Source organism: Orcinus orca, chromosome 1, assembly GCF_937001465.1.
Source record: "Orcinus orca chromosome 1, mOrcOrc1.1, whole genome shotgun sequence".
NCBI classification, from domain to species: Eukaryota; Metazoa; Chordata; class Mammalia; order Artiodactyla; family Delphinidae; genus Orcinus; species Orcinus orca.
This window is the reverse complement of record NC_064559.1, coordinates 160,482,990-160,509,207: the sequence shown is the minus strand read 5'-3', so window position 1 is coordinate 160,509,207 and position 26,218 is coordinate 160,482,990. Positions and strand designations below refer to the sequence as shown.

General features: G+C 39.5%; 1 protein-coding gene across 10 annotated transcripts in view; it reads left to right on the top strand.

The window, feature by feature from the left end:
* The window catches only part of NFIA (nuclear factor I A), a 398,082-nt gene that overhangs the window by 254,671 nt on the left and 117,193 nt on the right, over window positions 1-26,218 (top strand). For all 10 annotated transcript variants that reach the window (XM_049697059.1, XM_049697052.1, XM_049697061.1 and 7 more), the window contains 2 exons: window positions 8,509-8,626; window positions 14,865-14,992. In XM_049697059.1, the coding sequence (XP_049553016.1) occupies window positions 8,509-8,626; window positions 14,865-14,992 (246 nt within the window). The remainder of the gene's footprint in view (window positions 1-8,508; window positions 8,627-14,864; window positions 14,993-26,218) is intronic.

The window sequence follows — 26,218 nt, the reverse complement described above, 5'->3', positions numbered from 1 at the left end:
CTATTTCTAGTTTTTTAAGGAACCTCCATACTGTTCTCCATAGTGGCTGTACCAATTCACATTCCCACCAGCAGTGCAAGAGTGTTCCCTTTTCTCCACAGCCTCTCCAGCATTTATAGTTTCTAGATTTTTTGATGATGGCCATTCTGACTGGTGTGAGATGATATCTCATTGTAGTTTTCATTTGCATTTCTCTAATGATTAATGATGTTGAGCATTCTTTCCTGTGTTTGTCGGCAATCTGTATATCTTCTTTGGAGAAATGTCTATTTAGGTCTTCTGCCCATTTTTGGATTGGGTTGTTTGGTTTTTTGTTATTGAGCTGCATGAGCTGCTTGTAAATTTTGGAGATTAATCCTTTGTCAGTTGCTGCATTTGCAAATATTTTCTCCCATTCTGAGGGTTGTCTTTTGGTCTTGTTTATGGTTTCCTTTGCTGTGCAAAAGCTTTGAAGTTTTATTAGGTCCCATTTGTTTATTTTTGTTTTTACTTCCATTTCTCTAGGAGGTGGGTCAAAAACGATCTTGCTGTGATTTATGTCATAAAGTGTTCTGCCTATGTTTTCCCCTAAGAGTATGATAGTTTCTGGCCTTACATTTAGGTCTTTAATCCATTTTGAGCTTATTTTTGTGTATGGTGTTAGGGAGTGTTCTAATCTCATACTTTTACATGTACCTGTCCAGTTTTCCCAGCACCACTTATTGAAGAGGCTGTCCTTTCTCCACTGTACATTCCTGCCTCCTTTATCAAAGATAAGGTGACCATATGTGCGTGGGTTTATTTCTGGGCTTTCTATCTGTTCCATTGATCTTTCTGTTTTTGTGCCAGTACCATACTGTCTTGATTACTGTAGCTTTGTAGTATAGTCTGAAGTCAGGGAGCCTGATTCCTCCAGCTCCGTTTTTCGTTCTCAAGATTGCTTTGGCTATTCGGGGTCTTTTGTGTTTCCATACAAATTGTGAAATTTTTTGTTCTAGTTCTGTGAAAAATGCCATTGGTAGTTTGATAGGGATTGCATTGAATCTGTAGATTGCTTTGGGTAGTAGAGTCATTTTCACAATGTTGATTCTTTCAGTCCAAGAACATGGTATATCTCTCCATCTATTTGTATGATCTTTAATTTCTTTCATCAGTGTCTTATAATTTTCTGCATACAGGTCTTTTGTCTCCTTAGGTAGGTTTATTCCTAGATATTTTATTCTTTTTGTTGCAGTGGTAAATGGGAGTGTTTTCTTGATTTCACTTTCAGATTTTTCATCATTAGTTTATAGGAATGCAAGATATTTCTGTGCATTAATTTTATATCCTGCTACTTTACCAAATTCATTGATTAGCTCTGGTAGTTTTCTGGTAGCATCTTTAGGATTCTCTATGTATAGTATCATGTCATCTGCAAGCAGTGACAGCTTTACTTCTTCTTTTCTGATTTGGATTCCTTTTATTTCCTTTTCTTCTCTGATTGCTGTGGCTAAAACTTCCAAAACTATGTTGAATAAGAGTGGTGAGAGTGGGCAACCTTGTCTTGTTCCTGATATTAGTGGAAATGGTTTCAGTTTTTCACTATTGTGGACGATGTTGGCTGGGGGTTTGTCATATGTGGCCTTTATTATGTTGAGGAAAGTTCCCTCTATGCCTACTTTCTGCAGAGTTTTTATCATAAATGGGTGTTGAATTTTGTCGAAAGCTTTCTCTGCATCTATTGAGATGATCATATGGTTTTTCTCCTTCAGTTTGTTAATATGGTGTATCACGTTGATTGAATGGCATATATTGAAGAATCCTTGCATTCCTGGAATAAACCCCACTTGATCATGGTGTATGATCCTTTTAATGTGCTGTTGGATTCTGTTTACTAGTATTTTGTTGAGGATTTTTGCATCTATGTTCATCAGTGATATTGGCCTGTAGTTTTCTTTCTTTGTGACATTTTTGTCTGGTTTTGGTATCAGGGTGATGGTGGCCTCATAGAATGAGTTTGTGAGTGTTCCTCCATCTGCTATATTTTGGAAGAGTTTGAGAAGGATAGGTGTTAGCTCTTCTCTAAATGTTTGATAGAATTCGCCTGTGAAGCCATGTGGTCCTGGGCTTTTGTTTGTTGGAAGATTTTTAATCCCAGTTTCAATTTCAGTGCTTGTGATTGGTCTGTTCATATTTTCTATTTCTTCCTGATTCAGTCATGGCAGGTTGTGCATTTCTAAGAATTTGTCCATTTCTTCCAGGTTGTCCATAAATAAGGAAACACAAGCTTTAAATGATACATTAAACAAGATGGACTTAATTGATATTTATAGGACATTCCATCCAAAAACAACAGAATACACATTTTTCTCAAGTGCTCATGGAACATTTTCCAGGATAGATCATATCTTGGGTCGCAAATCAAGCCTTGGTAAATTTAAGAAAATTGAAATTGTATCAAGTATCTTTTCTGACCACAGTGCTATGAGACTAGATATCAATTACAGGAAAAGGTCTGTAAAAAGTACAAACACATGGAGGCTAAACAATACATTACTTAATAACGAAGTGATCACTGAAGAAATCAAAGAGGAAATCAAAAAATACGTAGAAACAAATGACAATGGAGACACGATGACCCAAAACCTATGGGATGCAGCAAAAGCAGTTCTAAGAGGGAAGTTTATAGCAATACAATCCTACCTTAAGAAACAGGAAACATCTCGAATAAACAATCTAACCTTGCACCTAAAGCAATTAGAGAAAGAAGAACAAAAAAACCCCAAAGTTAGCAGAAGGAAAGAAATCATAAAGATCAGATTAGAAATAAATGAAAAAGAAATTAAGGAAACGATAGCAAAGATCAATAAAACTAAAAGCTGGTTCTTTGAGAAGATAAACAAAATTGATAAACCATTAGCCAGACTCATCAAGAAAAAAAGGAAGAGGACTCAAATCAATAGAAGTAGAAATGAAAAAGGTGAAGTAACAACTGACACTGCAGAAATACATAAGATCATGAGAGATTACTACAAGCAACTCTATGCCCAACCTTAACCTTTGGAGGAAAACTCCTTGGTGGAACAAAGTCCACAAATACTTCAGGCTGGAGTAATCTCAGTGCCGCTTAAGAGATTTGGAGAGCCAGTTCTCACTATTTATGTGTATTTACAGATTTCTAAGTGTCATTTTGCACTGCTTAAAGATTGGGAGAGGGGGTGCAAATGGAGAGGGAGGGTAGTTATTTACTCTTCTTAATTCAAAGTATATTTACTGATCATCAGCTGTTTGGGAACATAAAAGAGTCTGTGGGATCTGTAGGATTAAAGGCCATCTGGTATAAGGCCTCTGACTTCATGACCTAGGAAAGTTACTAAACCTCCTTGTGCCTCAGTCCTTCCTAGTGGTGTTGTAGGGATTAAATAGGATGAGGTGCTGAAAACTCTTAGCCCAGTGTCTGCCCAAAAGTGATGCTTAGTAAATGTTAGTCCTTGTTGTTGTGATGGTGATAGCTGTAGCAGTGATGGGTGGTGCTGGTGGTAATGGTGGTGAATTTTCACTTTTATCATAATGAATATTAGAATTATGAGGTCCAAAGTGTTTAAGTGACTTAACCAAGTTCTGCAGGTGGTTATTGGCAGAGCTGGACTCTAAACAATCTCTCCCAAGCCCTGACCAGCACGTTTTCTATGCCCTGGGATGTCTATCTTTACAGAGCTCAAATTGCACTCAATCTAGTTGGGTAGAAAATCTTATGTATGAGTTAATTAAAGAATGATGAAGCCTATGGTCAAGTACACATGGAGCAAAATCAGGCTTCACAATATACAGAGCAGACAGGAAATGTTGTCGTTGGTCCAGTCCTTCCTTGACATCCCCACGTTTGACTGGCAGTGGCTATAAATCTCTGCACCACACCAGCAGGAAGTTAGTCATTAGCTTCAGAAGCCCAGCATGACATCCTGGACAGACACCTGACAAATCATTTAACCCTCTCTCGACAACTTGTTTCCCTAATTTGCAAAAAGGATGTAATACCATCATTAGCTAAGAAGCACATTTTGTTATATACATCTTTTTGATATTTTATATTTATTAGTATAATCGTTTGCTCGTTTATGCCCTTCCATAGTGTATAATTAGAAACATGTCTTTTATACCTGTTTACTATCCAGAAAGAGGTGACAGATACCAATTGTGAAAATTCTATTTTCTTCCTTGACAGTGTAGTTTAGGTCTCCATTCCCTTTCACCAGGACTCCGGAATCAACCTACCAACTGACTTCCCCACCTCCGGAATCTTGGTCCCCTTATGCGCATTCTGTATGCTATCGTTATATTAACATTCCGCAGATTCAACAATTATTTTATCACCCCGCTACTCAGAAAATGTCATGGTTTCCACAGATCACTCACTTACCTCCTACCTCCAAACTTAATGTACGTACTCTTTTGCTTAGAAACCCTCTCCTATCTCCTTCTGGGCCTTTTTACATCCCAACCATCCTTGAAGGCTCAGCTTAAGCACCCACCCTTCCTGGAGTATAACCCTTTTTCTGATCCCACAAGCCAGTGGGATCTATTACTCCTTTGAACTTTCCTAACACATTCTTTTCATTTTCCCTATGAGATTTAACACATTCAGCCTTGCATTAGATATTCAGGTATTATTTTATTATTCTGCTAGGTTGTAAACCCTGTGGGGACAGAGATACTACATACCCTTTTAGCATCTCAAGTTTAAGGCCAATATTGTACATGAAAGTCAGGGTGCTGCAGCAGGAAAAGCACCGGTTTCGAGGTCAGACATCCTTGAATTTTAATCCTGGCTCTCTCTCTTTCTTGCCTTTCTCTGATCCAGGACAAGTGATTTAACCTCACTCCAGGGCTTAGTTCTCCTCAACTAGAAAATGTACCTTTCCTGAAAAGATTGTTTTGAGGATTAAGTTAGATAATAAAGTGCTTCTCAAAACATGGCCCCCTAGGTACTCAGAAAAGCCTGCTGAAAGTACACCTTTTGAGTTCTTAGTTACTTGTCAAGGCTATTCCTGTTCTTCAGATTAGAGGCACTGAGAATACCCAACCCATTGCAAGGATACTTTGACCTCTACAGTCAGATATAAGGCTTTCTCTTTGGCTGTCACAGTATCACTGAATCAGAATCCACGCCAATAAGCTGACATTCATGCCAAACATACAGACAGACAGCACCGGGTGATGTTTCCTTACAAGACTCTTTTCAAGAAGGCAGAATTTGGATGCTCTTTTTTAGATTATAGCTACAGTGTACTAAATGGATCACAGGAAGTAAATATACAGGCAAGTTAAGGAACATTTCTGTGGGCTTAATTATTTTTTTATTCTCTCTGAGAAGTAGACACACCACATGCACGCATGTAGTTTTCTTCCTTCACCTGTTCTGGCTCCCTTGACATTGTAAAAATATAAGCAAGGTAAAAGATATTTTCCAGAGTAGAACATGATAAAGTGTTAAATGGAAGAGCAGCTGGATGTTCATCAATAGGTGGAAGGCCTCAGACTTCTCTCAGTGGAGTCAAGTCCATCTCACTCACATCTTGCTCTGTTTTTCCTTCCAAGAGGGAGGGAGTGGGGTCATGCAGTTTCCACGGCGCTCCATCCGGCGGAAGCCTCAACCCCATCTTGAAACTTGTGAAGAAAATCTAAATCCAGACCCATGATACTGGTTAGCCTTATCCTCTTTTTTAGTTAACGAGAGATGCCAATCTCTAAGCTCCATGATGGCACAAACATTAAGCACCTATTATATGCCATGTTGCTAAAAGGGGTAATGGGTGGTCCATGCCGATATTAGAGCAATCTCCTCCACACCCCATGGCCTATTTCAGACATAAAATATTATGAAATCAAAGGGGAGATTATGTAAATAAATTTAATATAAAAAGCAAATTTGGGAACGACTAGCAAAATTATTAATTAGAACTCCCTTTACACTTATTGTCAAGCCTAACCATTTGTTTTTGAAGTAAAGGCCTTCCTCCATAGAGCCTGTCATTGAGAAATGTGTCTGAATTTCAGAAAGTATATGTGAATTTCAGAGCTTTCTATTTCTTAGCAGTGACTATTTCTATATAACGATAGTTGCGATTAAGGTTTAGCCATTGCTATTAATCAAACAACTAAATGTTTATTTTAGAAATTGCTGTGTCCTCTCATGCCTTTTCTTGATTCCATAGTTTTATTATGGCTTCACAATTCACCCAGTTTCCCAAGCAGCCGTCCTGGGAATTATCCCATACTCCTCCTTTTCCATTATTACCACACTCAAGAAGTCAGTACATTTTCTCAATTCTAACTCCTAAACAGCGGTCACCAGGCTCCTTTCTATCCCTTGAATTTAGACCACACCCCCATCTTCTTTTATTTAAATGAACTCCACTGGCCTCCACGGTTTTCCTGATTATATTCTTTAACTGCCACCCCTACCCACTCCAAGCTTACCCTCCTGACAGGTGGTGTGTCTAGCTTATAAGTGCAAATTTGATGACAGCATTCCTATACTTTGTTGGTTCTCCTTTGACTAACAATCAATTCCATTTGACCAATGCTTACTGACTGCCTCCTGGTGTCAGGGATTGTATTAGATACTAGCAATATAAACCCAAAAGTCCCCAATGATAGTGGAGTGTGATAAGTCCTTTAATAGCTTATAAACTTGGGAATTGACTGAACTCAAATTCATGTTCCTTAAAGAAACCTACCTACCCTTCATGACCTGACCTTAAATCTCCCCTCTTTTCCCCATGTATTATATACTACATCATATCAAGTTATCAGAAATCCAATCACATTTTATGTACTCTTACCTTTTTTTTTTTTTTTTTTTTTTTCCGGTACGCGGGCCTCTCACTGTTGTGGTCTCTCCCGTTGCGGAGCACAGGCTCCGGACGCGCAGGCTCAGCGGCCATGGCTCACGGGCCCAGCCGCTCCGCGGCATGTGGGATCTTCCCAGACTGGGGCACGAACCCGTGTCCCCTGAACCCGTGTCTCAACCACTGTGCCACCAGGGAAGCCCTGTTCTCTTACCTTTATAAATGCTGTTCCCTTTGCCTGGAATGCCTCCATTCCTCTCAGTTGGGTAAATCCTACTTGTCCTTTTAACATTCTTCCATAACATTTAACAGGCATCACATTTACTGAGGCCCTTTTACTCCCTTGAACCTCTTATCCCTCAGCTGGGTTACATACCTACTTTGTGCAGGCATATCAATTGAGGAATAACTCTAGCAAAGAACTTATCAGACTGTATTGAAATTAATCTGTCAGCCTCACTCTCTAGAGCTGTTTCAGGGTAGGGACCATGTCATTCATTTAAGTGCCTTCGTTACCCAGCACAATTCTTAGCAATAGCAGACTCCCAGTAATCATTTGCTGAAAGAATGAAAGTCCCTGGTTCATGATTTTCCTAATTATCCTTTCTTCTTATGGATATGAGCCTCTATTTAATTTATTTATATATCCACTTCTATGGGCTTAAAACTCTCAAACTAATGCCTCAATACAGAAATATATGCATCTATTGCTCCCACCTTGTGTAATCTTTCAAAAGAACAGATTATGTGCACTTATATAGTTACATCACTGATTTTACACAGAATTGTTTTCCAAGATTGATAGATGTTATTTATTCATTTGAAAATGTTTATTAAGCTACTCCTGTAAACAGGATATCCAAGACATAAAAAAGTACAGAGAATCACATCTCCCACAAGGGTCAGCTCTGAAAATCATGTGTTGTCAAAGTTATTTTTAACAGTCCCTTAAATCAGAGGTCGGCAAATTCTTCTATATAAATATTTTCTGCTGTGTGAACCATATGGTCTCTGTCACAGCTACTTGTCTCTGCTGTTGTAGTGTGGAAGCAGAGACAGTATGTAAATGAAGGGGTGTGGCTATTCCAGTACAACTTTATCTACAAAAATTATGGCTCAGGGACCATAGTTTGAGGACCCTGCCTTACATTAGAAGGTGGGACAAATAGTAAAGTAAAGATGTATGCAGGGTGCTGAGGTGATTTGGAGTAAGGAGAAATCACACGTTTCTCAGGGCAAGAAATTGGGAATGAATGGCCTAGAAAGATGAATTTGCAGTTCAGAACTAATTCCAAAATACAGGTGAGTGGAAGCTCTCAGGATCAGACAAAGTTAGAAAAGCCCAGTGAGTATTTTGTCTGGTCATTTAAGAAAAGTTTCAGACCAAAACGTGGAGGTATTTTTGTTAAAAGCATCTAGGAATGTTGCAACCTTGGTGACAATTTACCATTACAAAAAGAGAAAAGATGAAAAGGTATGTTATAAAAAAAGTAAAAATAAATATGCCCTTCCGATGTAGATGATTTTTATTGTCAATATTCTTTTAAGGTCCGAGTTCATTACTGATTATTTTTGATGACCTTACCATATAAATTCAAAAATAAAATGTGTTAAATGCGACACTGAAATATGCTCTCATTGGTCTTTTATTTACAGAACTTACCTGATATTTCTTTCCTTTTTTTTTTTTTAATTCTAGCACCAATAGCTGCAGGAACTGGCCCAAATTTTTCTCTCTCAGATTTAGAAAGTTCTTCATACTACAGCATGAGTCCGGGAGCAATGAGGAGGTCATTACCCAGCACATCCTCTACCAGGTAATTTGATTGATGGCTCATAAAGAGGTCATAATTCATAGTTACATACCTTGATTTTAACTCTGGGCCTGCTAGACACTTAGCAGTGTGTCTGTAGTAGTAGAAGATACTAGAAATGGGTTCAGCCCCAGTGGATTTTCAGTCTCACTGGGGAGAGAAAGCAAATGCATATGCAGCATGCATATATGTGTATACACACACAGACGACACACACACTCACACAAGTCAGTGAAAAATTGTGTGGCATAGGCTGAAAATAGTTAAAGACAGCTTTATCCAAAAAGAGTGACTTGTGCTCAGCTATAAACTGTAAGCACTGGTCGGGGTTGGTGAGATGGAAAGTAAAGGAATGGTGTTCTGGGTGGGGTGGAGACACAAGCAAAGGATGGAGGAAGGATGGATGATGAACATAGCAGGTTCTCAGGAAATTAAGGACAAGCCTTGACTAGGGAAAAGGGGGTGTGTTTGGGCTTGTTTGGCAGAAAGCTGACACTGGTGACATCAGTCCCAGTCTCCATGCCCACAACAGACATTACAGCTCAGTCCCAGCTCTTTTCCTACTGAGCCCCGACAGGTCTCAAAATCCAGTCTACTGGAGTTGCTCTGTGAGATGCAACCTATTTGGCATCCTGGTGTGAGGATGTAAAAGCAAATGCAGTCCCCCAGCCGTGTGAGGCCAGATCATAAACACTGTTACACCGGGAGCCCTTTAAAACAGCAAAGCTAAAAGAACATAACCAGATAACAATTCTGGGGTTCTTGATTCCCTTGAGGTCACAAAGCCAAAATCAAAATGAAACATTTTGCAAGATCCTGTTGTCTCTAGATAACCTGTACCAGAGGGAAAGGGATTAGGCATTTAAACCCACAGTATTCTTTTACAAATTGGCTTTAGCACTGGACTGTGACAACAAAGAAAAGAATGGTGCAGAACAATCTTTAATGTTTGTGTACTTCGCAGAAAAACGTTTGACAAAGGTATATTCCTCCTCAAGCAAGTACCAGAGTTTTAGGATCTAAAACAATGGCCAGATGATAGAAATTTTCCATGGTAGAGATTCATTCTTACCTTGACTTTTAACCATATTTTAAACATATATTTAATCATTACTTAAAAAAAAAATCAGCTTAGTCATTACCAATACCTTGAAGACAGTTAAAGAAACAGTTATTCCTTAAATATAACCACCAGATTCTACCATCATCTTTCTTGCTGTTTAAATGTCCCCCTCAGTTCACTGGGGTATCAGCCCCTCAGGAAAAAAAAGTCTCCAATCCGAAAAAAACACTTATAATAAAAGAATGAGATTGTGAACACATGATTGTGAACACATTTGGATGTTAATACATTTTGAGGATTTTGAATGTTTGCTGATGGAAGAGACATTGGGTGTAACTACACTCAGTGAACATGAAAGAGCTTTGCAAATACTTGTGGTCAGTGATTAATTTAAAAGTTGATGGGCTATTTGTTTTTCATATGTGTGCTGCGTATGTACCATGGACATCCCAAATATCCTTCAACTTCTCCAGCTGTTTTGTTGCCTTTTGCTGTGATTCTCTGTGTGGAAACCTGGTTATTAATGTTGTTTAAAAGGCTAGTGTTGTTCCTATAATCTGCAAATAACTAACCCTGATAAGGTGCTAATTATAAACAGCATCAGTAGTTAATAACTTGGTAATATGTTTGTTTTGCTCACATTAGGCTCTCCTAAGATGATTCTTTTAAAATTATTCTTTAACTATATAGACTCAGCAGAATTATCTGTGTACGGGTGAGAAAATGTGCCCAGAAGAATGCCCCAGATTTACATATAGAAAAGTTCATCAACCAATCAATATTTGTTCATGCTGTGCCACTATTAATTGGTCACCTGCTCTGTGGCAGGCATTGTATTAGGTGCTTTACATCCCTGATATGAGTTAATCTTCACAGTAATTTTACAATAGAGACAGTGTTGCCATTTAACAGTGGGTCAGCCTGGAGCTCAGAGAAGTTAAGTAACTTGCCCAAGGTGACAGACCAAGTAAATGGCAGAGTCTGCATTCAAACTCAGGTCTGTTGGAAGTTTAAAACCATGCTCTTTTCACACTGAATCCTCTTAGGAATGAGGCTCTCTCTTTTAGTAAGGAACAATAGAATGGGAAGCCCCCAGAAAGGAATATCCAGCATCTCTGCTTTTCCTGGACACTTAGCATTTACTATTTTGAATTATTATTATCATCTTTGAGGTATGTACAGGTCCTGCTTCCCCATCTGGACTGTAAATCCCTCAGAGAACAGTGTCTAAGTCTTCTAAATCAGCAACAAACATTTATTAGGTCCCAAGGATGTTGTCCACAGCTAGGCACTGTGGATATAAAGTCAAGTACAGGAGCTTTGCAATCTCGAGGTAGAGACTAACAAATGAATGGAGTTGGTCAGTTCAGGGCACTAGGAACGCTCAGGAAAGATGTGTTTTGCTGTTTTGTGGGGACAGGGTAAAGCTTCTAGGCTCTGTATGTAGTAGGAACTAAGCAAATATTTGAAATGAAGGTAGTAGTCTTACCTTAATTTCTAGGTAGAATTGATAGGAACAAAACAAATTCCACACACAAGAGACACTGCTTGGAAGAGTATTTAGCCTCCCTCTTATATAGAGATCTTACTGGTCCTTTCCAGGGTTCCTCAGATGTTTCTGGGAGAGTAGAATCAGTGTGTTAGAAAGTCAAGAGCAAGAAACCAAAATGAATGACGGATTCATTTCTAAATTTAAAAAAATAAAGAAGACTGATAAGCATTAACTGTAGGTTCTGTAACCCTTCATAGTAAACATCTGCAAAATCATAGAAGGGTACTGTAAAAATTGGGATAGTGTATACTTTTTTTAATCCCAAAGAACTTCATCAAGATAAATCAACTGCCAAGTTTGTGAAGTCAGTAACCTTTGTCTTGGAAGCCCTCCACTCGTCCCTCCTGGCACTTCTAATTTCCTTCCCTCCTGCATCCTGTTCTCTCCTCCAACCTGTGTCTCCACTTCCAAACATTTATCCTGTATCAACCCTTGACAGTCCTTGCTTTCAAACTAAGGGGTCAGCTAATATCTACAGATTCTTTCACCTTTAGGATTTATTAACTGCATGAGTATTTGCGTTTTATTAGAGGACACCAAGGAAACCAAAAGCTTTAGAAACTCAGAAAAGTATTAATAGTGGGAGAATGACGGGCAGTGAAGTTGACCTTTTGGGTGGGATCTCACTGAGTCATGACACTTGGGCGAATCCTTGTCACAAGTACTCATATGACTGTTTCTAAATCTGTAGCCAAAAAATAAATAAATAAATAAATAAATCTGTAGCCCAATTCAGCAGTTTTTGAGCATCTGTTATTAGTCAGAGATACTGTGATAGGCACTAGAGATTTAAAAAAGCAAAACAAAAAACAAAAAACCTGACAGTCTCCTTCCCCACAGATCTCACAGTTTTATCAGACTATGCATGTCTTACCTTTTATTTGCCAAGGAACATAAGGAAAATATTTATTTTGTTTCCAATTTGTATTCTTCCAACTTCCAAAATTATTTCAAGCGGTTTTCAATTTAAAAACACCACAGATAGTATTAAATATAGAGAGGACAGAAACCATATGGAAAGATAGGAGAGATTATTATATCAGGAACGTGAACCCAGAATTATGCCTTACGTTTAGCCCCGAAATTCCTGGTTGCCAAGGCAAGAAGGGGAAACGCTAGGTTATATCATGGGCATTTTCTAATAAAAGGAAACAGTAGAAATTCATTTAAAGAGACCATATTTTTTCTGGTTTTATGCATTAGGAGGAATTTTTGTGTGTATATCCTTTTCTAAAGGACTCTGTTAGATGCAGTTTTACATAAAATACAGAAAAGTTCTTTGAGTGGCTCTTTTTCATTGAACTTCAAGGAAAGCCAAGCAAAGAACATTAAATAAGCTACTAAAGGTTTTTCCTTTGGGTACTAAGCTAGCATACTACAGATATGTTGCTTTCCTGTGGTCTGGCTTTAATGAAACTAGAACTTAAAGACTAAGAATCCTGGAATGCCAAATTTAATAACTAGAAATTCATACCTTGAACTGGGTCCTCTGCATTTTTTTACTCAGGTTGCTGCAGTAGCCTCTTAACTCTCTCCCTGGGGAAGGTTCCATCCCCTTCTTTTCCCTTTGCTTTTCAGAAGCCATCATCTGTGCAACTACCAGAGTGACCTTTCTAACAGATGACTCTGATGTCACTCCCTGTTTAGATTTTTTCAGGGAGTCTCCATTGCTTATAGGATAAAGTCCAGACATACAATATCTTCTATCACCCCTATCCCCTTCTTTTGCTCTGCCCTTCCTACTACTTCAGCCATAGCAAACACCTGCCAATTCTCTGCATGTGTCACACTCTGCTCATGGTGTTGTTAGTGCCTGATATGCACCTCCCTCCTGGAGTGATGTTCAAATTAGCAGATAACCTGTGTGACTCAAGCATACCAGTTAGGACAGACCTGCCCTGCCACAGTGTGAAGTCCTGGAATGGCCCTCTGATATGCCAAACCTTAACCCTTTAGGTTTGGGATCATGAGTCCGTTCTGGCGCAAAGATGGGATGACAAGGTTGGGGGAAATGTATGGGGCATGGGACAATGGCACTTTGCCAACTGGTAAAGAAGTATTTCAGTATTTTAAAATCCAGAATGGCTGCCTGAGGGGTACATCAGCTGAATAACAGCCTGTCTCTGCCCTGTCCTTCTTTCTGCCCCATCTCCTGACACTCTCTTACAGACAGTTCAGGAACCATCTCCTATGGGAAGCCTTTCCTGACGTTCCCTGTGTATCACTTTTCCTAACTCCTTCAAAGAACCCACTGTAACCTCTGTGTGGTTCCATCATCATACCTGTATTTCTCTTTGCACAATTTTGTTTACCTCTCTGTCTTCATCCATGAGATTCTAAATCCCATGGAGACAGGGGTTATGTCTGATATTTCAATATAGCAGCATTTAGCACAGCACCTGGCATGCAGGAGGTGCACAATAAGTGTTTGATGAATGAACACATATTAAAAATTCTGTACCCTGACACAGGAGGAAGAGATTTCCCAACAAGCACTTGCACCAGCTATGAAATCTACCAATTCTGGTATGTTAGTGACATAATCAGTTAACACAATGAGAACAACATTAGCAACATGTAGCATTTCACTGCCTTTTAACTCCTGAAGTCTCAAATTGGGAGGAAAAAAAATTCAGCCCTTTAACCGGTAGAAAATACTCTGGAAATGTCCCAACCATACCTATGCAAAACTAAAACATCCCCACCCTGATGGCATAGAATTTCATTTTGGTAATTTTGTTGTAGAGAAAGTGCATAAAAGTCACTGGGTCACTCTTTTTTCCATGTCCCTTATTCACACAAGGAAGTGTACTCCTTCCTTCTTTGTTTCTCGGTACGCGGGCCTCTCACTGTTGTGGCCTCTCCCATTGCAGAGCACAGGCTCCGGACGCGCAGGCTCAGCGGCCATGGCTCACGGGCCCAGCTGCTCTGCGACATGTGGGAATCTTCCCGGACCGGGGCACGAACCCGTGTCCCCTTGCATCGGCAGGTGGACTCTCAACCACTGTGCCACCGGGGAAGCCCATTCCTTCTATTTTTATCTTGTTTGTTCACTGTTTTATCTCTAGTGCCTAGATCAGTACCTGGACTGCTGTCACTGTGCAATAAGTATTTTTTAAATGAACAAATCTAAATGGAAGATGAGAAAACATGGCAAAAAAACAAACAGCAATCCGAGCTTTTCTTCAAGGGTCATGCACCCTGATTTTTCTCCTTTCTGGGGTACCAGGAGGGACTGAATTGATGTCTAGGGACATTGCTGACGGCTACGCCCCAGCCACTGCTCTAGGAGATGCAGATGTGAGCTTACTACTGACTCTTCCAGGTGGAGACAGGAGCGGGAGCCAGCCACCCGTTCCTCAAAGGAAAAAGGAACCGGAGGTGGGGGGCAGCAGAAACTTGAGTGACAATAAAAATCAAACCCAGACACTTGGGACAACCAAGACCCAAGACTTTGTTCCACATCCAGTGACTCACTAAACTGAACAAGAGCCTGAAGAGAGACCATGAACTACACTGAGTTACCCAACTGCTTCCTCCCTTGCCTTTCTTTCCACTAGAGATGCCATGTCCAGGAGAAAGGTGCTTTGGATGACTTTTAAACATGTACCCGTTTGTTATTTCAGCTCCACAAAGCGCCTCAAGTCTGTGGAGGATGAAATGGACAGTCCTGGTGAAGAACCATTTTACACAGGCCAAGGGCGCTCCCCGGGGAGCGGAAGTCAGTCCAGCGGGTGGCATGAAGTGGAGCCAGGTAAGCGGGCTGGGCATTGGGCTTGCAGCCGCCCCTGTAAAGTCCAGGATGCGTGGGAGTCCACGCCAGGCATAAAGGGAACACAGCAAGCTCAGAGCAGTGGACTTTTTCCACGTGAACACGTGTTTGTACCTGACTGCTGCTTTTATGAAAGGGTGGTAGCGCAAGGATGCCATTTAACTGAGAAGAGAGACTGGGAATGGTGTGTAGGGTTTTCTACTCTTACATCTTTTCACCTACACTGCAATCCAGCGTTCCATTTGCCTTCGCTTTCATTTTATGCTAATTGCCTTTTGGGTCTGGTTTTATCTTTTAATAATCAAAATAAAAATCTATCAACTTTTTCAACTACGTTGATGACATTAGAAAGGTAGGATGGGTTCCCTGTGTGATAGCTTGTACTTGGATCTTTATAAAATGAGGAGACTTTTAAATATGTTTTCCTGTTACTGGATTTCATCATGATTCTTTTTCTATTTAAAAGGAACAGCTATCTTTATGCCCCTCTTTCATGGACTAAGCAAATGATGACTGCTAGTTTAACCTCCTGGGGTAGTTCAGTCTTGGCTCTGGAGTCTTGAGTAATGTGACTAATTCTGATAGCAGAAGCTTTTTGAAACTTTTCTCAGTGTCTAACCTCCACATGGGCAAGGGAAAATCTTCTCCAGTGGCTTCCTCGATATGCAAAGTCAAATGCTGTAGAGAACAGAGTGGGCTTTGGAAAAAGACAGGCAGAGTGTAATCCTGACTCCAGCTCCTGCTGGCTGTGTGATTATGGGCAAATTACCTAACCTCTCTGAAACTAATTGTCCCCATTTTTATAATCTGTCAATAATAATAGCTATGTCAGTGCTCTTGAGAATTAAATGAGGTAATATACATAACCTGTCTGTGAATCACACCTCGTACAGTAAGTTTGAAAAAATTTCCCCAACCCGTGCCTCAGAGTAATTCCCTGCAAAAACAGACAAGTGCCAAGAAAATCTCTGAACCCCTTCATCTTCAAATCTTAACTTTTTTCTCTCCTCTCTAACATATCAAAAGAGAATCCTCAGAGGGTGTGACTAAAAAGGAAATAGCACAAGGGAGATTTGGGGGATGATGGAACTCTTCTGTATCCTGTTTGTGGTGGTGATAGACAGGAATCTATACATGTGTTAACATTCATAGAAAAGTATGCCTTCCACTCCTGAACCCCCAGGCAGTTTTGCTATATGATAATTAAAAACAAAACAAAACCTCAGGCCCCACTGTCTGATTCCTTTATCTTGTTCACTTTACTAAAATGCAGAAATTTCACTTTGCCTTACTTCTACCTAATCTTTTCACCCAATTCATTCATTCATTCACTCACACCTTCACTGGGAAATTTTCTCATAATGAGGAACTATGCCTGGTTCTGGGAACTCAAGGATGAATGGGAAGGCTATGGCTCCTGCTTTCAAGGAATTCACAGTGGGGGTGTGGAAGAGACACATAAGAAGATCTTTAGGGGAGATTGGTTCAAGATGGCGGAGTAGAAGAACGTGCGCTCACTCCCTCTTGTGAGAGCACCAGATTCACAACTAACTGCTGAACAATCATGAACAGGAAGACACTGGAACTCACCGAAGAAGATACCCCACACCCAAAGACAAAGGAGAAGCTGCAATGAGATGGTCGGAGGGGCGCAATCACAATAAAATCAAATCCCATAACCTCTGGGTGGGTGACTCACAAACTGGAGAACAGTTATGCCACAGAAATCCACCCACTGGAGTGAAGGTTCTGAGCCCCACGTAAGGTTTCCCAACCTGGGGGTCCGGCAATGGGAGAAGGAATTCCCAGAGAATCAGACTTTGAAGACTAGCGGGATTTGACTGCAGGACTTTGACAGGACTGGGGGGAACAGAGACTCCATTCTTGGAGGGTACGCACAAAGTAGTGTGTGCATCAGGACCCAGGGGGAAGGAGCAGTGACCCCATAGGAGACTGAACCAGACCTACCTGCTAATGTTGGAGGGTCTCCTGCGGGGGGTGGGGTGGCTGTGGCTCAACGTGGGGACAAGGACACTGGCAGCAGAAGTTCTGGGAAGTACTACTTGGTGTGAGCCCTCCCAGAGTCTGTCATTAGCCCCACCAAAGAGCCCAGGTAGGCTCCAGTGTTGGGTTGCTTCAGACCAAACAACCAACAGGGAGGGAACCCAGCCTCACCCATCAACAGTCAAATGGATTAAAGTTTTACTGAGCTCTGCCCACCAGAACAGCACCCAGCTCTATCCACCACCAGCCCCTCCCATCAGGAAGCTTGCACACGCCTCTTAGCTAGCCTCATCCGTCAGAGGGCAGACAGCAGAAGCAAGAAGAACTACAGTCTTGCAGCCTGTGGAACAAAAACCACATTCACAGAAAGACAGACAAAATGAAAAGGGAGAGGGCTATGTACCAGAGAACAAGATAAACTCCAGAAAAACAATTCAATGAAGTGGAGATAGGCAACCTTCCAGAAAAAGAATTCAGAATAATGATAGTGAAGATGATCCAGGACCTTGGAAAAAGAATGGAGGCAAAGATCGAGAAGATGCAAGAAATGTTTAACCAAGACCTAGAAGAATTAAGGAAAAAACACCTAGAATAATTAAAGAACAAACAAACAGAGATGAACAATACAATAAACTGAAATGAAAAATACACTAGAAGGAATCAATAGCAGAATAACTGAGGCAGAAGAAAGGATAAGTGACCTGAAAGACAGAATGGTGGAATTCACTGCTGCAGAACAGAATAAAGAAAAAAGAGTGAAAAGAAGTGAACACAGCCTAAGAGAGCTCTGGGAAAACATTAAACACACCATTTGCATTATAGGGTTCCCAAAAGAAGAGAGAGAGAAAGGACCCGAGAAAATATTTGAAGAGATTATCACTGAAAATTCCCAAACATGGGAAAGGAAATAGCCACCCAAGTCCAGGAAGCGCAGAGAGTCCCAGGCAGGATAAACCCAAGGAGAAACATGCTGATATGTGTAGTAATCAAATTGACAAAAATTAAAGACAAAGAAAAATTATTAAAAGCAACAAGGAAAAAATGACAAATAAGATACAAGGGAACTCCCATAAGGTTAACAGCTGATTTCTCAGCAGAAACTCTGCAAGCCAGAAGGGAGTGGCACCATATATTTAAAGTCATGAAAGGGAAGAACCTACAACCAAGATTACTCTACCTGGCAAGGATCTCATTCAGATTTGACAGAGAAATCAAAAGCTTTACAGACAAGCAAAAGTAAGAGAATTCATTGCCACCAAACCAGCTATATAACAAATGCTAAAGGAACTTCTCTAAGTGGAAAACACAAGAGAAGAAAAGGACCTATAAAAACAAATTTAAAACAACTAAGAAAATGGTAATAGGGATTTCCCTGGTGGTGCAGTGGATAAGACTGCGCTCCCAATGCAGGGGGCCCGGGTTCCATCCCTGGTCAGGGAACTAAATCCCACATGCATGCCACAACTAAGAGTTTCCATTGCACAACTAAGGAGCCCTGGAGCCATAACTAAGGAGCCCTGGAGCTGCAACTAAGACCTGGCTCAGCCAAATAAATTAAATAAATAAATAAATATTAAAAAAAAAAAAAGAAAATGGTAATAGGAACATACATATTGATAATTACCTTAAATGTGAATGGATTAAATGATCCAACAAAAAGACACAGGCTCACTGAATGGATACAAAAATAAGACCCATATATATGCTGTCTAAAAGAGACCCACTTCAGACCTAGGGACACATACAGACTGAAAGTGAGGGGATGGATAAAGATACTCCATGCAAATGGAAATCAAAAGAAAGCTGAAGTAGCAATACTCATAGCAGGTAAAATAGATTTTAAAATAAAGAATGTTACAAGAGACAAGAAAGGATGCTACATAATGATCAAGGGATCAATCCAAGAAGAAGATATAACAATTATAAATATATATGCACCCAACATAGGAGCACCTCAATATATAAGGCAAATGCTAACAGCTATAACGGAGGAAATCGACAGTAACACAATAATAGTAGGGGACTTTAACACCTCACTTACACCAATGGACAGATCATCCAGACAGAAAATTAACAAGCAAACACAAGCTTTAAATGATACATTAAACAAGTTGGACTTAATTGATATTTATAGGATATTCAATCCAAAAACAACAGAATACACATTTTTCTCAAGTGCTCATGGAACATTCTCCAGGATAGATCACATCTTGGGTCGCAAATCAAGCCTCAGTAAATTTAAGGAAATTGAAATCATATCAAGAATCTTTTCTGACCACAATGCTATGAGATTAAAAATAAATTACAGGGGAAAAATGTAAAAAACACAAACACATGGAGGCTAAACACTATGTTACTAAATAACCAAGAGATCACTGAAGAAATCAAAGAGGAAATCAAAAAATACCTAGAGACAAATGACAACGAAAACACAACGATCCAAAACCTATGGGATGCAGCAGAAGCAGTTCTAAGAGGGAAGTTTATATAAATACAAGCCTACCTCAAGAAACATCTCAAATAAACAATCTAACCTTACACCTAAAGGAACTAGAGAAAGAAGAACAAACAAAACCCAAAGTTAGTAGAAGGAAAGAAATCATAAAGATCAGAGCAGAAATAAATGAAATAGAAACAGAAAAAACAATAGCAAAGATCAATAAAACTAAAAGCTGGTTCTTTGAGAAGATAAACAAAATTGATAAACCATTAGCCAGACTCATCAAGAAAAAGAGGGAGAGGACTCATCAATAAAATTAGAAATGAAGAAGGAGAAGTTGCAACAGACACCGCAGAAATATAAAGCATCCTAAGAGACTACTACAAGCAACTCTATGCCAATAAAATGGACAACCTGGAAGAAATGGACAAATTCTTAGAAAGTTATAACCTTCCAAGACTGAAGCAGGAAGAAACAGAAAATATGAACAGACCAATCGTAAGTAACGAAATTGAAACTGTGATTAAAAATCTTCCAACAAACAAAAGTCCAGGACCAGATGGCTTAACAGGTAAATTCTATCAAACATTTAGAGAAGAGCTAACACCCATCCTTCTCAAACTCTTCCAAAAAATTGCAGTGGAAAGAAAACTCCCAAACTCATTCCATGAGACCACCATCACCCTGATACCAAAACCAAACAAAGATACTACAAAAAAAGAAAACTACAGACCAATATCACTGATGAATATAGATGCAAAAATCCTCAGCCAAACACTAGCAAACAGAATCCAACAGCACATTAAAAGGATCATACACCATGATCAAGTGGGATTTATCCCAGGGATGCAAGGATTCTTCAGTATATGCAAATCAATCAATGTGACACACCATATTAACAAATTGAAGAATAAAAACAATATGATCATCTCAATAGATGCAGAAAAAGCTTTTGACAGAATTCAACACCCATTTATGATAAAAAAACTCTCCAGAAATTGGGCATAGTGGGAACCTAACTCAACATAGTGAAGGCCATATATGAGAAACCCACAGCAAACGTCATTCTCAGGGTGAAAAACTGAAAGCATTTCCTCTAAGATCAGGGACAAGACAAGATGTCCACTCTTGCCACTATTATTCAACGTAGTTTTGGAAGTCCTAGTCACAGCAATCAGAGAAGAAAAAGAAATAAAAGGAATACAAATTGGAAAAGAAGAAAGTAAAACTGTCACTGTCGCAGATGACATGATACTATACATAGAGAATCCTAAAGTTGCCACCAGAAAACTACTAGAGCTAATCAATGAATTTCGTAAAGTTGCAGGATACAAAATTAATGCACAGAAATCTCTTGCATTCCTATACACTAACAACAAAAGGTCAGAAAGAGAAATTAAGGAAACAATCCCATTCACCACTGCAACAAAAAGAATAAAATACCTAGGAATAAACCTACCTAAGGAGGTAAAAGACCTGTGCTCAGAAAACTATAAGACACTGATGAAAGAAATCAAAGATGACACAAACAGACACAGAGATATACCATGTTCTTGGATTGGAAGAATCAATATTGTGAAAATGACTATACTACCCAAAGCAATATACAGATTCAGTGCAATTCCTATCAAATTACCAACGGCATTTTTACAGAACTAGAACAAAAAATCTTAAAATTTGTATGGAGACACAGAGGACCCCGAATAGCCAAAGCAATCTTGAGGGAAAAAAAAACGGAGCTGGAGGAATCAGAATCCCTGACTTCAGACTATAGTACAAAGCTACAGTAATCAAGGCAATATGGTCCTGGCACAAAAACAGAAATATAGATCAATGGAACAGGATAGAAAACCCAGAGATAAACCCACGCACATATGGTCAACTAGTCTATGATGAAGGAGGCAAGGATATACAATGGAGAAAAGACAGTCTCTTCAATAAGTGGTGCTGGGAAAACTGGACAGCTACATGTAAAAGAATGAAATTAGAACACTCCCTAACACCATACACAAAAATAAACTCAAAATGGATTAAAGACCCTAATGTAAGACCAGAGACTATAAAACTCTTAGAGGAAAACATAGGAAGAGCACTCTTTGACATAAATCACAACAAGATCTTTTTTGACCCACCTCCTAGAGTAACGGAAATAAAACCAAAAATAGACAAATGGGACCTAATGAAGGTTAAAAAGCTTTTGCACAGCAAAGGAAACTATAAACAAGATGAAAAGATTCTCAGAATGGGAGAAAATATTTGCAAACGAATCAATGGACAAAGGATTAATCTCCAAAATCTATAAACAGCTCATGCAACTCAATATTAAGAAAACAAACAACCCAATCAAAAAATGGGCAGATGACCTAAATAGACATTTCTCCAAAGAAGACATACAGATGGTCAAAAGGCACATGAAAAGCTGCTCAACATCATGAGTTATTAGAGAAATACAAATCAAAACTACAGTGAGGGGGCTTTGCTGGTGGCACAGCTGTTATGAATTTGCCTGCCAATGCAGGGGACACGGGTTCAAGCCCTGGTCCAGGAAGATCCCACATGCTGTGGAGCAGCTAAGGCCGTGTGCCACAATTACTGAGCCCGCATGCCTAGAACCCGTGCTCTGCAACAAGAGAACCCACCGCAATGAGAAGCCCACGCACTGCAACAAAGAGTAGCCCCCGCTCACCGCAACTAGAGAAACCCCATGCACAGCAACAAAGACCCACACAGCCAAAATTTTAAAAATAAAATTAATTAATTAAAACAAAAAAAAACTACAGTGAGGTCTTACCTCATACCAGTTAGAATGAGCATCATCAGAAAATCTACAAATAACAAATGCTGGAGAGGGTGTGGAGAAAAGGGAACACTCTTGCACTGTTGGTGGGAATGTAAATTGATACAGCCACTGTGGAGAACAGTATGGAGGTTCCTTAAAAAACTAAAAATAGAATTACCATATGACCCAGCAATCCCACTACTGGGCATATACCCAGAGAAAGCCATAATTCAAAAAGACACATGCACCCCAGTGTTCATTGCAGCAATATTTACAATAGCCAGGTCATGGAAGCAACCTAAATGCCCATCGACACATGAATGGATAAAGAAGTGGTACATATACACAATGGAATATTACTCAGCCATAAAAAGGAACGAAACTGGGTCATTTTTAGAGATGTGGGTGGGCCTAGAGACTGTCATACAGAGTGAAGTAAGTCAGAAAGAGAAAAACAAATATTGTATATTAATGCATATATGTGGAATCTAGAAAAATGGTATAGAAGAACCAGTTTGCAAGGCAGAAATAGAGACACAGACATAGAGAACAAATGTAGGGACACCAAGGGGGGAAAGGGGTGGTTGTGGTGGTGGGATGAATTGGGAGATTGGGATTGACATGTATACACTAATATGTATAAAATAGATAACTAATAAGAACCTGCTGTATTAAAAAAAAAAAAAAAGTATAACCCCAGACTAACCATGAGAAGGACATCAGACAAATACTAGTTGAGACTCACTGTACAATATATTTGACCACTACTCTGCAAACTGTCAAGGTCATCAAATATAAGGAACGTCTGACTAACTACCACAGCCTCGAGAGGCCAAAGAGGCATGACCCCAAAATGTAGTGTGCGGTGCTGGATGGATGTAGTGTGCGGTGCTGGATGGGATCCTGGAACAGGAAAAGGACAGTGGGTAAAAACTGAAAAGATGGGACTCAGGTGTGAACTTACAATAATGTATCCATATTGATTCACTAATTGTAATAAACATACCATAGTAATGTAAAGTGTCTGTAGCAGGGGAAACTGGGTGTGGGTATGTGAGAACTCTCTGTACTGTCATCACATTTTTTTCTGTAAATCTAGAGTTTTAAAAAAATAAAGCTTATTTAAAAGAAAAAAAAGAAGAAGATCATCATGTGGTGACATGGGAGTCACAAGGATGGGGAATTAGCCTCTGGTGCTGCCGTTTTCTAAGTGTTATCAACACAGCATTCAAGGTATGGCGGGTCTTCTACAAAGGCCACACGTCAGCTTCACTCCACACTGATATTCATGCCAGTTTGCTGAAAGCAACTAAGAAATACACCCAGGCCTGAATGAACATGCTGACCACCCAGGCTGCCAAATGCATCATCAGCGCGACCTCAGGACAGTGCCAATGAGGAGCTTATGTGCTATTAAAAAATTTGCAGATCTAAATGTTCTTTGAACTCTTTTTAAAAGGCCAGTTAAAGTCCTGGCCCGTTTACCTGCTTTTGTGAAAATCAGAATCAAAATGTATACGTTTGGGACATTGTGCCTGAGGGTCATACTGATGTGGTTTTATACACACTGAGGTGCTTCATTGTGTCGATGTACATGAAGTTCCTCCACCGTAAGCCTGTCCTGTCAAGGTCGATTCCTTTGGGGCCTATCTGGGGGAGGTGGGAGTACGTTGAATATAGAGTACCTTGACCTGGTGACTCTTTTATTCAGAGTAATTCTATTCTTCTCTGCATGTTATGATTCAAATGACCATACATTTTAACATCTGAATACCTATATCCTTTGTGGTCATTAAATAACTAAAATTTAATGGCTAAATCCTTTTTGGGAGGAGATATATATATATATATATTATATATATATATATATATATATAATATATATATAGTAATAATACTACATATTATACTATATGTATATAGCATATATGTACATATAGTATAATATACTGTATATACTATACATATATATGTGTGTGTATGTATATATATATATATAGAGAGAGAGAGAGAGAGAGAGAATAAGTGTATATTTGTAGGGGGGTTCTCTAAGAAAAAAATTTATATTTTTAGAGAAATCCCCCATAATTATACTGTATTCCTGCACGGATGCTCCGTTCTCTATCCCTATTTCTTTACAGAAAAATGCAGTTTCATGGTATATGTGCAGGGGGTGGGGGAGGACAGTGAATAAATTTACATTTGGCCATATTCAGCATAGAAAGTCATAATTGAAACATGGCCTGATGGGACATTAAAACTCAGCTGAAGGATGTTGTACATGTTCGTGGTGACTTTGGTGTCATTAACTCACACCAGCCATTTTAAATGGATAATTTATGCTGCCAGATGGTCCTTTTTGGGGATTTTCCATCCAGCCCAATCCCCTTTTTGGCACAGAGGACACCCTTCTGTTGTTCCCACACTGATCCGGGACTGCATAGCTTTTCCCCAGGGGTACAGTTCATTGAGTAGGAGGCTTTTAGTGATTCATGCATGTAAATTACCTTCAGAACGTGTTTGGCGTTATGTATATCTGAAGGCACCAGCCGCCTCGTAGTTGCCTACATTTGGGATAATTCTCTCAAGCAAGTACTAAAGGATACTTTGTTTATGCCTCAGATGTGACCCAGGAAGCAAGGCCTGTACTTATTCCTCACTCAGAGAGCTTTGCATCTTGTTTACCTGCCCTCAAATGCTTTTTCAGTGCTCCCCGGCCAAAAGAGGGCCGAAGGTTGCCAGAAGAGACAAATTTCCTGGAGCAACAGGAAGGCTTTGGAAAGTAAAACAAACCAGACATGCAGTAAATTACATGGGCTCTTTCAAATGTCTTTTGTAGTATCCTGTTCCCCATTAGTTTATCTCAGCACTTTTAGTGCACAGCTCTTATTATCTGGGAAGAGGGGCATAGGAGATTAAAGATGATGTTAGTTTAAAAACATCAGACAACCTCAAGCTGACTTTTGCTTCTCTTACAATGCTGCATTTGTTCTTTCCACTTAGTTTCGTTTCCCAGTTATCTCAAAACTGGGTTAGATTCGAAGCTTTGAAGCTAATCATGCACTGATGAAATGAGTCCTATGAAATTCTATCAAGCAAAAGTGCACATACCATCAACTCTTGTTTATCTGTACAAATGAAAAATTGCAGAGGAACTGATAATGCAAATAAATAGGAAGGAAACCAACAGGCAGGCGCCTACGCTGGGTCAGACGCTGCACATGGTGCTTTCATATATATGGTAATGATTATAGTTATAAATTGTTTAAGTACCTCCTGTGTACCAGGTTTTTTTGTTTTTTTTTAATTGCCCTAAATCATGCAAGTAGAATGAGCTTGCCTCTGTAGAGATGAAACTGAGAATTATAAAAAATTAGGTGACTTGCCCAGCGCCACAGAGATAGTAAACCTGTGGACCTGAATCCAAATTTCAACCTAAATCTGATTTCGGAGTGTAAGTTTTGTCTTCTGTACCCAGAAGACAAAATAACCTCTTTTACCATAAACATTTATGCTTGTATTTTAAGGTCTTATGTCCTGAGCTTGTATTTAAATATAAAGCATAACAATGAAAAATTTTTAAAAATTACTCATCAGAAAGACCTGAAAAATCCCCCACTTTCCTTATCCCAAACCCTTGTCATGCACCCAGGCCAGAGAAGGAATGTGGGTTTATTAAATACGCATAGGATATAATATATGAGCAAATGGTATTAACTGTTAACAAAGTGAAATATCTACCAGTTTTTGCCCATAAAGTCAAACAATCCTCAGCATTGAGATCTTTGTTCAAATAATACCTTATCACAGAGGCTTCTAGTGATCTGAAATAGCTGCTGTTTCTCTTGCGTCATCCTATAATTCATAACCCTGCTTGCCTTCCTTTCTTCATACCACTATCTCTTGTTATCATATGTTCTCCCTCTAGAATATACACTCTGAGCAGTGGGGCTGAGTCTGTCTTTTCCACTGCCGTACCCCCAGC